This window comes from Aotus nancymaae, unplaced genomic scaffold, assembly GCF_030222135.1.
Source record: "Aotus nancymaae isolate 86718 unplaced genomic scaffold, 86718_ANA_hifiasm-v0.15.2.pri h1tg000033l, whole genome shotgun sequence".
NCBI lineage: Eukaryota > Metazoa > Chordata > Mammalia > Primates > Aotidae > Aotus > Aotus nancymaae.
The window spans coordinates 62,380,371-62,396,624 of NW_026988447.1; the positions used below are offsets into that span (position 1 = coordinate 62,380,371).

The 16,254-nt window shown below is 40.1% G+C and overlaps 1 protein-coding gene across 3 annotated transcripts in view; it reads left to right on the top strand.

Annotated features, from left to right (window-relative positions):
• Positions 1-16,254, top strand: part of MANBA (mannosidase beta) — a 117,143-nt gene that overhangs the window by 76,532 nt on the left and 24,357 nt on the right. For all 3 annotated transcript variants that reach the window (XM_064384053.1, XM_064384054.1, XM_064384055.1), the window contains 2 exons: positions 1,654-1,821; positions 14,942-15,160. In XM_064384053.1, coding sequence (XP_064240123.1) covers positions 1,654-1,821; positions 14,942-15,160 — 387 coding nt within the window. The remainder of the gene's footprint in view (positions 1-1,653; positions 1,822-14,941; positions 15,161-16,254) is intronic.

The following is a 16,254-nucleotide window of genomic DNA, read 5'->3' on the forward strand; positions in this document are numbered from 1 at the left end:
TGGGAAAAACCTTTTTCTATCTGCAACTGTAGATTAGGTCACTCTTCTTTTGCCTTTTGTGACACAAATCACACCTTGAATTACTTGTTCAAAGATTTGTCACCCTGAAAGATTGCCATCTCCCTGAGGCCTAGGGCTCATTCCCCTCTGTGTCCCACTATGTGGATTATTCACAAAGTGGATAGATGAGTAGATGAATGAATAACTTTAAACATATTAATTATAGTTACACAGGTTGCGAGCATTTCAATTTTATTTCTGGTTTTCTTTCCTATAAATAATTAAAACACAACATCTATGTATCTTCAGTTCTTTGATGTATTATTAAAGATAACAAGAACCATTTTATGCAGCGTTTGTTAAAATTTTAAAGTAAAGCTTACCATAAAACTCTAAGTCAGCTTGAAAGCTGTGTGTAACAACACAGTGTCACTGAAGCTTTTTCCCCCTTCAGGATTTATATTTGTATTTTCATCAGTGGCATAAATATGTCAGTCACAGGCGGTAGCAGCTGTCCCTTTCCTGGGCATGTTCAAAGACAAAAAAAGGAAATAGTGTTTATACGGCTGGCCGAGAAAAACACAAGATTTAATTTTTAAAAAATGAAATATCTCTTTAATATACCTTCAGTGCATCTCTATTTCATGTATGTGAGTTTCTGAGCTTGAAAGGAGAACACACTGAGAACATCAGTGGGGGGCTGTCAGTGTAATCATGCATTGCAGTGAAAGTGAACCTAGGCGGTAACATTGCCAAAACATGCTCCAAAAGAATTTCTCTTGACCGTTGACTCACTCTGCCATTCTCAAAGGAATTTAATCACTCTCTGTTGGGGCCCATGTCCCAGGTTGTTAGAAGAAGGCACATGTCTGAGTCTGTCCGGTGCAAACATAGCACAAGTGGAGCCTTTTGCCTTTATGCAGGGCCAGCCCAGATGAGCTCAGTTCATGCAGGCCTCATGCGGCATAGTTTGCAGGGAGAGTCTCTAATTTCCCTTGTATAATTAGATATTTGGTTGATTTCTCAGGACATGACATTGATAGTTATTTCAGAAGGCATCACTGATCGCCCTAATCTGTCTTCCTTTAGAGTGTTCCATATTTTTCTTTAACTGCCGGCATACCTCTAGTACTCACTTGCTTTGTAGAACCTTCTCTAGTTTTCCTTCTGGTTTTCTGATATCGGTGGAGACTGCATAGGTACCCCCGTTCTCTTTCAGGGATAGCGATTGCTTTACCTCATTTATTTCTTCACACAAAACTCCAACTTGTTCTTAGGAACCAGTCCCCAACATGTAATGTCTCCTGCCTTTTGTACTTCCTGGAAGGTTTTTTGTGGCAATCCACATCATGATGAATTTATTCATTCTCCTTTTCTTTCTCTTTCTAAAAAGGGGATTATATTGTCTTCAGTTTTTATACAGCAGAGAAGAGAAACCCTATGTATCAGTGTTTATAAAATCTAGTTAAAAAGAATCTCAAAGATTTCCCTAAATGTATTCCTACAGCTAAGATGACTAGCCATTTTCAAATTAGGTTTTTGGCACATAAGAATTTATGTGCAGAAATGCAAGGGCTCTAATTTTATAGGTAATTATAGCTCTGAGTTTTTTATGTTAACTGTCTGAAAATCATTTTATGTTTTAATTTTCAGATCAAGAGACTGAAATCTCATCCCTCTATCATCATATGGAGTGGCAATAATGAAAATGAGGCAGCGCTGATGATGAATTGGTATCATATCAATTTCACTGACCGGCCAGCCTATATCAAGGACTATGTGACACTCTATGTGAAAAACATCAGAGAGCTTGTATTGGCAGTAAGTAATGATTTTTAATGCAGTAGAACTTAAGAATGTATCTTTAAAATGGATAAGTTTGAATATAGTTATAGTATGTTGTATGGCTCTTTTTAGGGCTGTCTTAACAGTATCATTTGAATAGAGTATCCCATTGTAGTGCAGCAGCAGGTGAACGGATTCATGTGCTGTGAACTTCTCGGAGGATTAAGTTATCTGTGGATCTCTCCACACATACACCAATGCAGTGCTTATAATGCCAGGTGTCACATGCTCCTTGGAGTCCATCCGTGGGTCCTGAGAAGTTTAGAATCTCTAGATTAGATGATTATTGATATGCCACTTCTACAATTCTATAATTGTAAACATTTAAGTAGAATTTGGCATATATCACATATGAACATCCTGGTATGTGAGTTAAGGGGCAAAGAGAGATGAGAAAGCTGGTCTCCAAACCCACTGTAGGGCCCTGGCTCTATACTGGTTCTCTTTCACCAGTATTTGTCTAATTGGCATATTATACAGGCATAAGTTAATATCAATTGGCCTTTTTTGTGAGGAAAAAGCAGCATTTTTTTAAGTAATGCCTTCAAAAGTTTTAACTTTTAAAAAAACCCCTATGTTTAACTTGTGATTTAATAATCTGGTTGTCTTTATACTTTCGTATCTATAATTAGATGTTTTAAATATCTGGATATATCCAGAAGCAATTTGAAAAGGGATCTACTTTTTAAAATAGTCTGTGATATTAGCACCTAAATATGCCCAGCTGATGGCCCTATTCCATTTATGAGAAGAAGCTTCACTGAGAATTCATGAAAAACATAGGTTCAAATTTATAGCTTACCTGACATACTAAGTCATGTGCCATGAAGACTTTTTCTATTTACAAAATGTGATGGTACAAGTTTTAAATAATATTTACAGAATACTTATTTTATAATCTTTTTTTCACAATATTGGTGCTATGTTTTTCATATTTCATGGATTTATAGTTTCTGAGGATTTTCATTTTATAGAATAGTGGTTAAGTACTCATGCTTTGAAATCCTGGCTGGGCCACTTCCTGTCTGTATAATATTGGGCAGTTACTTAATCTTCATTTTCCCTTCTATAACATTAGGTTAAAAATATGAGGTGACTATTAAGAGTTACGTGGACTAAGTGAGATGCTGGATGGAAGGTACATGACTCGGTCTGAAACATAGTAACCGTTTTTGTTTTTTTTTAAGTTAAAATGTTTCTTTGGGGGAGGGGACACCACATTTCTGCTTAATGAAAAGAAATATTTTTACAGTCCAGAGCTCCTTTATTTTTTATTTATTTATTTATTTATTTTATTGCATTTTAGGTTTTGGGGTACATGTGAAGAACATGCAAGATTGTTGCATAGGTGCATACGTGGCAGTGTGATTTGCTGCCTTCCTCCCCATCACCTATATGTGGCATTTCTCCCCATGCTATCTCTCCCCAACTCCCCACCCCCCGCTGTCCCTCCCCTATTTCCCCCCAACAGACCCCAGTGTGTAGTGCTCCCTTCCTTCCCTGTGTCCATGTGTTCTCATTGTTCAACACCCGCCTATGAGTGAGAACATGCGGTGTTTGATTTTGTTATTGTGTCAGTTTGCTGAGAATGATGGTTTCCAGGTTCATCCAGTCCCTACAAAGGACGTGAACTCATCGTTTTTGATGGCTGCATAATATTTCATGGTGTATATGTGCCACATTTTCCCTGTCCAGTCTATCATTGATGGGCATTTGGGTTGGTTCCAGGTCTTTGCTATTGTAAACAGTGCTGCTATGAACATTCGTGTGCATGTGTCTTTATAGTAGGACGATTTATAATCCTTTGGATATATACCCAGTAATGGGATTGCTGGGTCAAATGGAATTTCTATTTCTAGGTCCTTGAGGAATCGCCACACTGTCTTCCACAATGGTTGAACTAATTTACACTCCCACCAACAGTGTAAAAGTGTTCCTATTTCTCCATATCCTCTCCAGCATCTGTTGTCTCCAGATTTTTTAATGATCGCCATGTTGTCTCCAGATTTTTTAATGATCGCCATTCTAACTGGCATGAGATGGTATCTCAATGTAGTTTTGATTTGCATTTTTCTAATGACCAGTGATGATGAACATTTTTTCATATGTTTGTTGGCCTCATGTATGTCTTCTTTTGTAAAGTATCTGTTCATATCCTTCGCCCACTTTTGAATGGGCTTCTTTGTTATTTTCTTGTAAATCTGTTTTAGTTAGTTGTAAATTTTGGATATCAGCCCTTTGTCAGATGGGTAAGCTGCAAAAATTTTTTCCCATTCTGTCGGTTGCCAATTCACTCTAATGACTGTTTCTTTTGCCGTGCAGAAGCCGTGGAGTTTGATTAGGTCCCATTTGTCTATTTTGGCTTTTATTGCCAATGCTTTTGGTGTTTTGATCATGAAGCCCTTGCCTACGCCTATGTCCTGAATGGTTTTGTCTAGATTTTCTTCTATGGTTTTTATGGTGTTAGGTCTTATGTTTAAGACTTTAATCCATCTGGAGTTAATTTTAGTATAAGGTGTCAGGAAGGGGTCCATTTTCTGCTTTCTGCATATGGCTAGCCAGTTTTCCCAACACCACTTATTAAACAGGGAATCCTTTCCCCATTGCTTGTTTTTGTCAGGTTTGTCAAAGATCGGATGGTTGTAGATATGTTGTGTTGCCTCCGAGGCCTCTGTTCTGTTCCATTGGTGTATATCTCTGTTTTGATACCAGTACCATGCTGTTTTGATTACTGTAGCCTTGTAGTGTAGTTTGATGTCCGGTAGTGTGATGCCTCCCGCTTTGTTCTTTCTGCTTAGAATTGACTTGGCTATGTGGGCTCTCTTTTGGTTCCATATGAAGTTTAAGGTGGTTTTTTCCAGTTCTGTGAAGAAGGTCATTGGAAGCTTGATGCGGATAGCGTTGAATCTGTAAATTACTTTAGGCAGTATGGCCATTTTTACGATATTGATTCTTCCTAACCATGAGAATGGAATGTTTCTCCATCTGTTTGTGTCCTCTCTTATTTCGTTGAGCAGTGGCTTGTAGTTCTCCTTGAATAGGTCCTTTACATTCCTTGTTAGTTGTATTCCTAGGTATTTTATTCTCTTTGTAGCAATTGTGAATGGCAGTTCGTTCTTGATTTGGCTCTCTTTAATTCTGTTATTGGTGTATAGGAATGCTTGTGATTTTTGCACATTGATTTTGTATCCTGAGACTTTGCTGAAGTTGCTTATCAGTTTCAGGAGATTTTGGGCTGAGACGATGGGGTCTTCTAGATATACAATCATGTTGTCTGCAAATAGAGACAATTTGACTTCCTCCTTTCCTATTTGAATACCCTTTATTTCTTTTTCTTGCCTGATTGCTCTGGCTAGAACTTCCAGTACTATATTGAACAGGAGTGGTGAGAGAGGGCATCCTTGTCTAGTGCCAGATTTCAAAGGGAATGCTTCCAGTTTTTGCCCATTCAGGATGATATTGGCTGTGGGTTTGTCGTAAATAGCTTTTATTGTTTTGAGATACGTTCTGTCAATAACTAGTTTGTTGAGGGTTTTTAGCATAAAAGGCTGTTGAATTTCGTCAAAGGCCTTCTCTGCATCAATTGAGATAATTATGTGGTTTTTGTCTTTGGTTCTGTTTATGTGGTGAATTACATTTATAGACTTGCGTATATTGAACCAGCCTTGCATCCCCAGGATGAATCCTACTTGATCATGGTGGATAAGCTTTTTGATGTGCTGTTGCAATCGGCTTGCCAGTATTTTATTGAAAATTTTTGCATCTATGTTCATCATGGATATTGGCCTGTAGTTTTCTTTTCTTGTTGAGTCTCTGCCGGGTTTTGGTATCAGGATGATGTTGGTCTCATAAAATGATTTGGGAAGGATTCCCTCTTTTTGTATTATTTGGAATAGTTTCAGAAGGAATAGTACCGGCTCCTCTTTGTATGTCTGCCAGAATTCGGCTGTGAACCCATCTGGACCTGGGCTTTTTTTGGGTGATGGGCTCTTAATTGCTGCCTTGACTTCAGACCTTGTTATTGGTCTATTCAGGGTTTCGACTTCTTCCTGGTTTAGGCTTGGGAGGAGGCAAGTGTCCAGGAATTTATCCATTTCTTCCAGGTTTTCTAGTTTATGTGCATAGAGTTGTTGGTAATAATCTCTGATGATGGTTTGAATTTCTATGGAATCTGTGGTGATATCCCCTTTGTCATTTTTTATTGCATCTATTTGGTTATTCTCTCTTTTGTTTTTTATTAATCTGGCTAGTGGTCTATTTTGTTGATCTTTTCAAAAAACCAGCTCCTGGATTTATTGATTTTTTGAAGGGTTTTTTGTGTCTCTATCTCCTTCAGTTCTGCTCTGATCTTAGTTATTTCTTGTCTTCTGCTAGCTTTTGAGTTTTTTAGATCTTGCTCCTCTAGCTCTTTCAATTTTGACGATAGGGTGTCAATTTTAGATCTCTCCTTTCTTCTCATGTGGGCACTTATTGCTATACATTTTCCTCTAGAGACTGCTTTAAATGTGTCCCAGAGATTCTGGTATGTGGTGTCTTCGTTCTCGTTGGTTTCGAAGAACATCTTTATTTCTGCCTTCATTTCATTGTTTATCCAGTCAACATTCAGGAGAAAGTTGTTCAGTTTCCATGAAGCTATGCAGTTCTGAGTTAGTTTCTGAATTCTGGGTTCTAACTTGATTGCACTGTGGTCTGAGAGACTCTTTGTTATGGTTTCCGTTCTTTTGCATTTGCTGAGGAGTGATTTACTTCCAATTATGTGGTCAATTTTAGAGTAGGTGTGATGTGGTGCTGAGAAGAATGTATATTCTGTGGATTTGGGGTGGAGAGTTCTGTAAATGTCTATTAGGTTTGCTTGGTCCCGATCTGAGTTCAAGTCCTGTATATCCTTGTTAATTTTCTGTCTCGTTGATCTGTCTACTATTGACAATGGGGTGTTAAAATCTCCCACTATTATTGTGTGGGAGTCTAAGTCTCTTTGTAAGTCATTAAGAACTTGCCTTATGTATCTGGGTGCGCCTGTATTAGGTGCATATATATTTAGGATCATTAGCTCTTCTTGTTGCATTGATCCTTTTACCATTATGTAATGTCCTTCTTTGTCTCTTTTGATCTTTGTTACTTTAAAGTCTATTTTATCAGAGATGAGAATTGCCACTCCTGCTTTTGTTCTCCATTTGCTTGGTAAATCTTCCTCCATCCCTTTATTTTGAGCCTTTGTGTATCCTTGCATGTGAGATGGGTTTCCTGGATACAGCACACCTATGGGTTTTGGCTTTTTATCCAATTTTCCAGTCTGTGTCTTTTGATTGGGGCCTTTAGTCCATTTACCTTTAGGGTTAATATTGTTATGTGTGAATTTATACTGTCATTTTGATTCTAGCTGGCTGTTTTGCCTGTTAGTTAATGCAGATTCTTCATTGTGTTGATGCTCTTTACCATTTGGTATGTTTTTGGAGTGGCTCATACTGGTTGTTCTTTTCTATGTATAGTGCCTCTTTCAGGAGCTCTTGTAAAGCAGGCCTGGTGGTGATGAAATCTCTGAGTACTTGCCTGTTTGCAAAGGATTTTATTTTTCCTTCACTTATGAAGCTTAGTTTGGCTGGATATGAAATTCTGGTTTGAAAGTTCTTTTCTTTAAGGATGTTGAATATCAGCCCCCACTCTCTTCTGGCTTGTAGGGTTTCTGCTGAGAGATCTGCTGTGAGTCTGATGGGCTTCCCTTTGTGGGTAACCCGACCTTCCTCTCTGGCTGCCCTTAGCATTTTCTCCTTCATTTCAACCCTGGTGAATCTGACAATTATGTGCCTTGGGGTTGCTCTTCTGGAGGAATATCTTTGTGGTGTTCTCTGTATTTCCTGGACTTGAATATTGGCCTGCCTTGCTAGGTTGGGGAAGTTTTCCTGGATAATATCCTGAAGAGTATTTTCCAGCTTGGATTCATTCTCTTCGTGACATTCAGATACACCTATCAAATGTAGATTAGGTCTTTTCACATAGTCCCATATTTCCTGTTGACTTTGTTCATTCCTTTTTACCCTGTTTTCTCTAATCTTGCCTTCTTGTTTTATTTCATTGAGTTGATCTTCGACCTCTGATATCCTTTCTTCTGCTTGGTCAATTCGGCTGTTGAAACTTGTGCATGCTTCGCGACGTTCTCGTGTTGTATTTTTCAGCTCCATCAATTCACTTATATTCCTCTCTAAGTTGTCCATTCTCGTTAGCATTTCATCAAATCTTTTTTCAAGGTTCTTAGTTTCTTTGCATTGGGTTAGAACATGTTCTTTTAGCTCACGGAAGTTTCTTATTACCCACCTTCTGAAGGCTGATTCTGTCATTTCATCACACTCATTCTCCATCCAGTCTTGTTCCCTTGCTGGTGAGGAGTTGTGATCCCTTGTAGGAGGAGAGGTGTTCTGGTTTCGGGTGTTTTCATCCTTTTTGCGCTGGTTTCTTCCCATCTTTGTGGATTTATCCAGCTGTCGTCTTTGTAGTTGCTGACTTTCTGATTGGGTCTCTGAGTGGACGTCCTGTTTGTTGACGATGAAGTTATTTCTGTTTCTTAGTTTTCCTTCTAACAGTCTGGCCCCTCTGCTGTAGGACTGCTGAGGTCCACTCCAGGCCCTGCTTGCCTGGGGATCACCTGCAGCAGCTGCGGAACAGTAAAGGTTGCCACCAGTTTCTTCTTCTGCTTTGTCCCAGAAGGGTACCTGCCAAATGTCAGTCTGATCTCTCCTTTATGAGGTGACTCTTTGGATATACAGGGGTCAGGGAGCTGCTTAAGGAGACAGTCTGTTCTTTATAGTAGCTCAAGTGCTGAGATGTGAGCTCTGTTGTTCATTCAGAGCTGCTGGGCAGGTACTTTTAAGTCTGCTGCAGCAGAACTCATAACCCCCTTTTTTTCCCAGGTGTTCTGTCCTGGGGAGTTAGGGCTTTATTTATGAGTTTCCGCTGTGCTGCTGCCTTTTTTCTTTTTTTGTTCAGGGCAGCCCTGCCCGGCAAGGAGGCAGCCTAGTCACTGTCTGCCTGCAGAGGCTTCGCTGAGCTGCTGTGGGCTCCACCCAACTGCCGTGTGAACTTCCCTGCAGTCCTGTTTATATGGGTGTCGTTAGAACTGCCTCAGCAATGGTGGCCTGCCTCTGTAATGACAGACTCTCTCTGTAACGGTGGGTTACCTCGGCAACAGCAGGCTGCCTCAGCAATGGCGGACTGCCTCTTTAGTGGTGGAGTGCCTCGGTAATGGCGGACGCCCCTCCCCCACAGAGCTGAACCATCCCAGGTTCAGCTGTGCTTGCTGTGAAACTCTCAACCCAGAGTGTTTCCAATTGCTGTTTTTTTTTTTTTTGTTTTTGTGGGGGTGGGAACAGCCAGGCCTGATCACCTGGCTCCCTACCTCAGAGCCTTTTGTTTTTTAGTTGAATGGTTGGCTCTCTCCCAGGTGTTCTGGTCGCCTGTTGAATAGGCACTGGGATCTGTGTGATTTCCCGTGTGGCGACCCACTGCGCCGGCTGAAACAGCGGCTCTGAGATTTGTGGTGCCTTTTTGCCTGGGAATCTCCTGGACTGGCTCCCTGTTTCAGTCCCCCTTTTTTTTTAATCAGAGGAATGAGCAACTCTGTTTCCTGGAGGTTCCTGGAGCTCCCCGGAGCTCCCCTTGCTGGCTAAGAGGGGACCCAGTTCCATTTACTCTGCACTGGGAACCGCCGCGCCGGGGCACCGGCAAAACAGCCGCGCCAGCCAAAACAGCCACGCTGGTGACCCATTGGGCTCCTCCGCCTGGGAATCTCCTGGTCTGTGGGCAATAAAAGTCCGTCTGGAAATGCGGCATCCACTCACCCTCTGCACTTTCACTGGGAGCTGCAATCCTGAGCCGCTCCTAACTGGCCATCTTGAGAGGTCCTCTTTTATTTTTTAAACACCTGTATGCCATGCATTCATAGGAAACAGGTTCCAGCAGCTCAGGCGCTGTTCCATGGGTCCTCACAGTGCACTTCTCTGGGTGAAGCCAGCTGGTGTTTCCGTTGAACTCAGATTCCTTTCTCTTTGGCTTCCTTCTTCTTCTTTTCCTTCCTTTTCTTCTTGTGTTTTCGGGAGCTATCTTGGCTCCTAGAGTGCTTTTTATGCTCAACACATTAATTCTCTTGGCAACAATCTTGCACTTAACTTGTGGTTTACAACAATGCCAACAGCATGCTGGGTAACACTGTAGACTCTTCTGGTTTTCCCATGGTAACGTTTGTAGAGCATTCTTTTTTGAACCAGATGCATTCCCCTGATACCTACAGTATCACATTTCTTTCTTTCTTTCTTTTTTTTTTTTTGAGATGGAGTTTTGGTCTCTCACCCAGCCTGGAGTGCAGTGGGGCCATCTTGGCTCACTGCAAACTCCACCTCCTGGGTTCAAGTGATTCTCCTGCCTGAGACTCCTGAGTAACTGGGACTACAGGTGCATATCACCACGCGCACCAATTTTTTTTAGAGATGGGGTTTCACCGTATTAGTCAGTATGGTCTTGATCTCGTGACCTCATGATCCGCCCACCTTGGCGTCCCAAAGTTCTGGGATTACAGGTGTGAGCCACCACACCCAGCTCAGCATCACCTTTCTTGTAGATTCACATGTGAAGGAACAACTCCATATTTTCTAAAAGGCCTAGAGGACATATATCAGATGCCTCTCCTCTTTCCTTTTGTATGTCATCATTATGGTGAAATACTGGAAGATGGTGGTTCACAGTAGCCTTTTAATCAAGACTAGCCAATCATCATCATCATCATCATTGTTGGTATTGTTCAACAAGGTAGGTCTTCAGATACTTACACATTTTGATCATTAATTTTAACAGTACATTCTTAAGCTTTAAAAAATTAGCTTCTTTGTGCCATTTCTTTGTCACCTCTGAAATGGAGATGTGCCTCTCTCTTTAGGGACTTATTTATCTTAAAAGGAGCTGTGAGCAATAACTGATGTTTGCAAACTCTTTTGAAGATTAACAGTATTAAATGCTATATAATCACTGCTGTTTTTAATTTCCACCAAAGGTTAGGCATCATAAAAAGGGAAAGCACCATAAATTGATCCATCTACAAATTGGCTGTAATGATTGGTTTCCTACTGCACATGCTTTCTTTTTATGACCATTCTCTTGGATCACCTTATGGTATTTCCTGGTCCAAATAAGTATTTAAGGTCATGGCTTACAAAGATGTCATCTGTAAGATTTATAACAAATAATGACACATCAAGAATAAATGATTTATAAATGGAGGGAAATTATAGCACATCATCAAAGCCAGAGATTTTTAGGTAGAGACTTGTTTGTAACTTTACTACATGGCTTAGCTTGCCAGATTTCTCAAGAATCTCAAGGAATGAAGGGACATCTGTCAAGCTTGATCAATCAAGGCCAATTGACTGGCCTTCTTTTCCAATGTTCCTCAAAGCTATTGTAGTAAAAATATTTTTTAAAATTTAATATCACCTATAATTTCATCATACTTTTTAATATTTTAAAATTCACCCAACATCTACTGAGTACCTATTAGCAGAGAAAAGCCTCATTCCCAGTGCTACGGGACACTCTTATTCTTCTGGAGCTTACACTCTGCTGTCAAAGAGAAACATGGAAAAAAATTATCAGACCTTGGGCAATGAAAAAAGTGCTATAAAAACTGTAGTTTCAAAATGCTGGGAACCATGTGGAAGAGCCATTAATTTTAACTGAAAGAATCCCAAAGGCTTTCAAGTAAAAGGTTATGTTCAAGCTAGGTGTTACAGGTGAAGAATTTTGAGGCAAAACATTGTCTAGTAGTACCTTAAGTCGTGAAAACAATGTAAATAAAGGTAAAAAGATGTGAAAGTAGGTGGTAGGTCTGACGAGCAGCAAGCAGTGCCCGGTGCCTAAGAGCAGGGGACTCCTGGATTACTGTGGGAGAGTGGAAGGTAGAAAAGACTGGAAGCAGATCATAGAGAGACCTGAAATCATATTATGGAGTTGAGCTTGTTCAGTTGATGGTGGGAAGCTAGTGGACATTTTAGGGGCGGGGAGGAACTTTGTCTGACCCACGTTTATGGAAGATAACTTTACTAGGAAGGGTTAGGGAGATGAGAGGTTCTAGGCAAGGAAACTAGTTATAATAACTAAGAACTCTAAGTTACTAAGATGCCAGGCATCACTATGTTAATTATAATTATTATATTAATTAATATTATTATATATTAATAAATTAAAGCTGGATGTGGTGGCTTACACCTGTAATCCCAGTGACTTGGGAGCTGAGGCAGGGGGAACATTTGAGGTCATGAGATTGAGACCAGCCTGGGTGATGTAGGCAGACCCTGTTTCCAAAAAAATTTTAAAAATTATCTGGGCATAGTGGCTTGTGCCTGTAGTCCTAGCTCCTTGGGAGGTTGAGGCAGGATGATCATTTTGAGCCCAGGAGGCTGAGACTGCAGTGAGCTATGATCATGCTACTGCACTCCAGCCTGGCAACAGAGCAACATTCTGTCTTTTAATAATTTGTATAATAAAATTAATTATATAGGTGCTTTGTATAATTTATTTACTTAATTTTCAGAAGTTCCCTGGAGTGTAGGTAATATATTTATTTTACAGTCATTAAGTCCTCAAGGTAATGGAGGTCTTAGGTAGTGGAGTCCAGTGGTATGGAATTGGAAATGAGGTGATGGAAAAAACTATCTGAATGTAGAGTTGCTGCTACTCAGAGTGACTGAATGTGGGAGGTAAGAGAGGGAGAAATTGAAGATGATGCCAATCTGGGTACCATTCAACAAGAAAGGGAGCATAGTCAGATAAATTTGGGATTAGTGAATAAGGAATTCTGCTTTAAAAGGTTGGATTTGCAATGTTGGTAAGACCACACAGGTGGAAATGTGGAGCTGGTTATCAGGAATGTAAGTGTGTGATGAGCATGAGGTCAAGTGTGCAGGTCTGGGCTAGGAGTAATCAGAACCTCTGTGTGAGGGGAAGGGGAAGCCATAGGACAGGGTATAGAACAAGGAGAAGCCAAAGAGAGAGAGGAACAGTGTCCATCTGGGGATGGGGAGGGCAGCTAGAGAAGGAAGAATCAGGAAGTTGGGGGAAACTGCAATATGGAAGAATTGGGAACAAACAACCCAGGAATGGAGAGAGCTTCTGAGATAATAGGTGGTAAATAGGGTCATTTATTGCACACCAGAGAGCAAATAAGTGTGGAGAGAAAGAATTGCTTTATTTGGTAAGTACAAGTTCATGGGTAATTTTTGAAAAAACATTTCAGTGGAGTGAAATGATCAGGAATTGAATGACAGGGGTTTAGGAATGAGAGGATGGTAAAGAAATCTTGTGGACTGCAAGGGATCAAGGGGGCTTTTTATTAGGATAAGGGGAGTCCTAAAGAAGCTAAGGGAAAAGGGCAGTAGAGAGAGATTAAAAAAAAAAAGGAGTGGAAGATAGTTTGTTGGCTGTAGTACCAAAGCAAAATAGAAAGATGACAAGAACACAGAGAGGCTGGCAAAGGAAAGGGTTAAGAATTTCTTTTTAATGATGAAAGAGAAACAACAAATGAAATATGGATGGATATACTAGATATACCAAGGAAAAGTGAAATCTAATGGTGAAAAGTTGAGAAAATTCTTTTCTTTTCTTTCTTTTTTTTGAGAAAATTATTTTCTGAGAGTCTATTCTCAGGGAAGCTTACAGGCCGTCTGCAATAAGTTTTACATTCCCAAAGAGCCTTGCACTTTTCCTTCAAAATATTCATCATACTTTTAATTAGTTGTTCAGTATCTGGTTTCAGCACTAGATTGCAATCTACTGTTCCAAGAGGGTGACCATGGCTGTCTGCTGAGCCTCCAGCACATAGAAAGAACTGCATGCCTGGCACATAGGAAATGCTCAAAAGAGATTTGATGTATGAGTACTTTACAGAGTCTTAGATTCTCTTTGTCTCTCTCTGTCTCTCTTTCTCTGCAGTGCTGAAAAATGCCTGAGACACAATAGGCTTGACAAATACTTGCTAAATGAATGAATATTCTCAGTGAAATAGGAAGTAGTCTCATCTACTGGGATGATCATAACTACATTTTGAGTTCTTACAGTGTGCTAGGCACTCTGTTAAGTACTTAGATGCTAGATGTTGTAACAAGTAACCAGAGTGTTTAGTGATTTACATAATAAAAGTTTATTTCTTACTCACTGACATCATGAAAGCACTGCTCCTGATTTCCTGGCAGCTCTTCTTTCAGAGATGTAGACTCCTTATTCCAGCTGTACCATCTCTTGTTCCCTCACCTGCAAATGGGGGAAGAGGTTGAGAATGAGGCTAGGTCCCACACAGGATAGGATGGCTCTGTACTACAGAAACAAGAACATGAATTAGTGGCCACTTAGCCATCACTTTCACATATGAGTTATTTACTATTTACAATATCTCTGTAAAGGAGGTCCTGTTATTACCCTCATTTTACAGATAAATCTATGAAGGCTTAGACCTGTCCAAAAGTAATAAGGTTCAGATTTGAGATTTAAAGTGAGGTTCAGGTCCATCTGACTTAGTAGCTTCTGTTCTTACCTGCTAGACCTGTGGTTCTCGAGTGGTGGTGATTTCGCCCCCATGGAACATTTAGCAGTGCCTGTAGACATTTTTCAACGTTGGAGGAGGGGTACTGACTTCTAGTGGGTAGAGGCCAGGGATGCTACTAAATATTCTACAATGCATAAGACACCTCATCCTCCAACCGCGAGCTGATCCCAACGAAAACGTATCCAGATTAAAATGTCAATAGTGCCAAGGTGAAGAAACTCTGGACTAGACTGTCCACCACTCACGATGGATGAGACTGGAGGCAAAACGTGATTGAAAAGATTAAGAACAGCTGCTGTGGGGATGAGCTAAGTGTTACTTATGAAAAGATATAAAGGATTGGCAAAGAGCAGAGAGGTGCTGGTGGTTGTTGAATGGGGAAGAAGGTAAGTGGTCCTGTTTTCTATCAGCTAACCTGGTATTTCTGGGAATTGTTAGTATTTTTAAAGAAGTAAATAATTCATACTTTACAGGGTGAATATGTTATTTTTGAATTCATTTTATTTCTGAACTCAGGGAGACAAGAGTCGTCCTTTTATTACGTCCAGTCCTACAAATGGGGCTGAAACTGTTGCAGAAGGCTGGGTCTCTCAAAACCCTAATAGCAATTATTTTGGTGATGTACATTTTTATGACTATATCAGTGATTGCTGGAACTGGAAAGTTTTCCCAAAAGCTCGATTTGCATCTGAATATGGGTATCAGTCCTGGCCATCCTTCAGTACATTAGAAAAGGTAAGTCATTGTTTGATTTTCTGATGTTTCAGAGTGGTAGGCTGTGGGGATGTGGGCATGTGTTCTTTCCGATCACTGGTTCAGAAAATCACATGAAACCTACATCTTATTTACATGAAAGTTTAAGAAGAAGATGGAGGAAAATAAATTTTTTAAAACTTTGGGGATTCCTTTTCTGTATCACTTTTACTGAGTTCCTTCAGGTGCGCTAAAAGCACTAAATGGGAGCCAGTGCTTGCTTAAGCCTGACTTATTATCACACGTGGAAATAACTCTCACTTGCTACAAATCATATCCTGCAACTGTTTTACCATTTACAGATATATAGAACTGGATATTTCACTACAGTAAGAGGGGCGATTGTGATTACAAAAACCCTTTGTCTAGTATCATCTTACCTTTTCTCTCCTCTTTCTCCTCCTCTTCCATTCCCTCATCCCTTACCTCATGCTTTTTCATCCTGTTGTTGTGTTTTATTTTCTGTATGGACTTTCACTCTCTCCATTCCTAATGATTCAGCTTCAGCATTGTGTGTGTTCTTCTTAAAATAGCTTTATTGAGATATAGTTCACTTGCCACACTATGCACCCATTTAATGTGTACAATTTAATAGTCTTCAGTATATTCACAGAGGTGGGTGGCCAGCACCACGATCTAATTGTAGAACATTTTTATCACTCAGAAGAAATCCTGAACCCATTAGCAGCCACTATCTGTTTTTCTGTATCCCTCCTTCCCAGTCTCAGGCACTGCTAATCTACTTCCTGTGTCTGTAGCTTTCCCTGTTCTTCATGTTTCATGTAATTGGAATAATACGATGTGTGGCCTTTTGAGGCTGATTCTATGACTAAGTGTGTTTTCAGGGTTCATCCATGTTGACCATGTACTATTATGTTCCTTTTTTTTTATTGCCGAATAACATTCTGTTGTATGAATATACTACATTTTGTTTATCTATTTATCAGTTGATGGACATTTGTGTTACTTTCACTGTCTGGCTATTATGAATAATACTGCTGGGAACATCTGTGTGCATGTTTTCGTGTGAATATGTGTTTTCAGTTCTGAATGTGTAACTAGGAGTGGAATTGCTG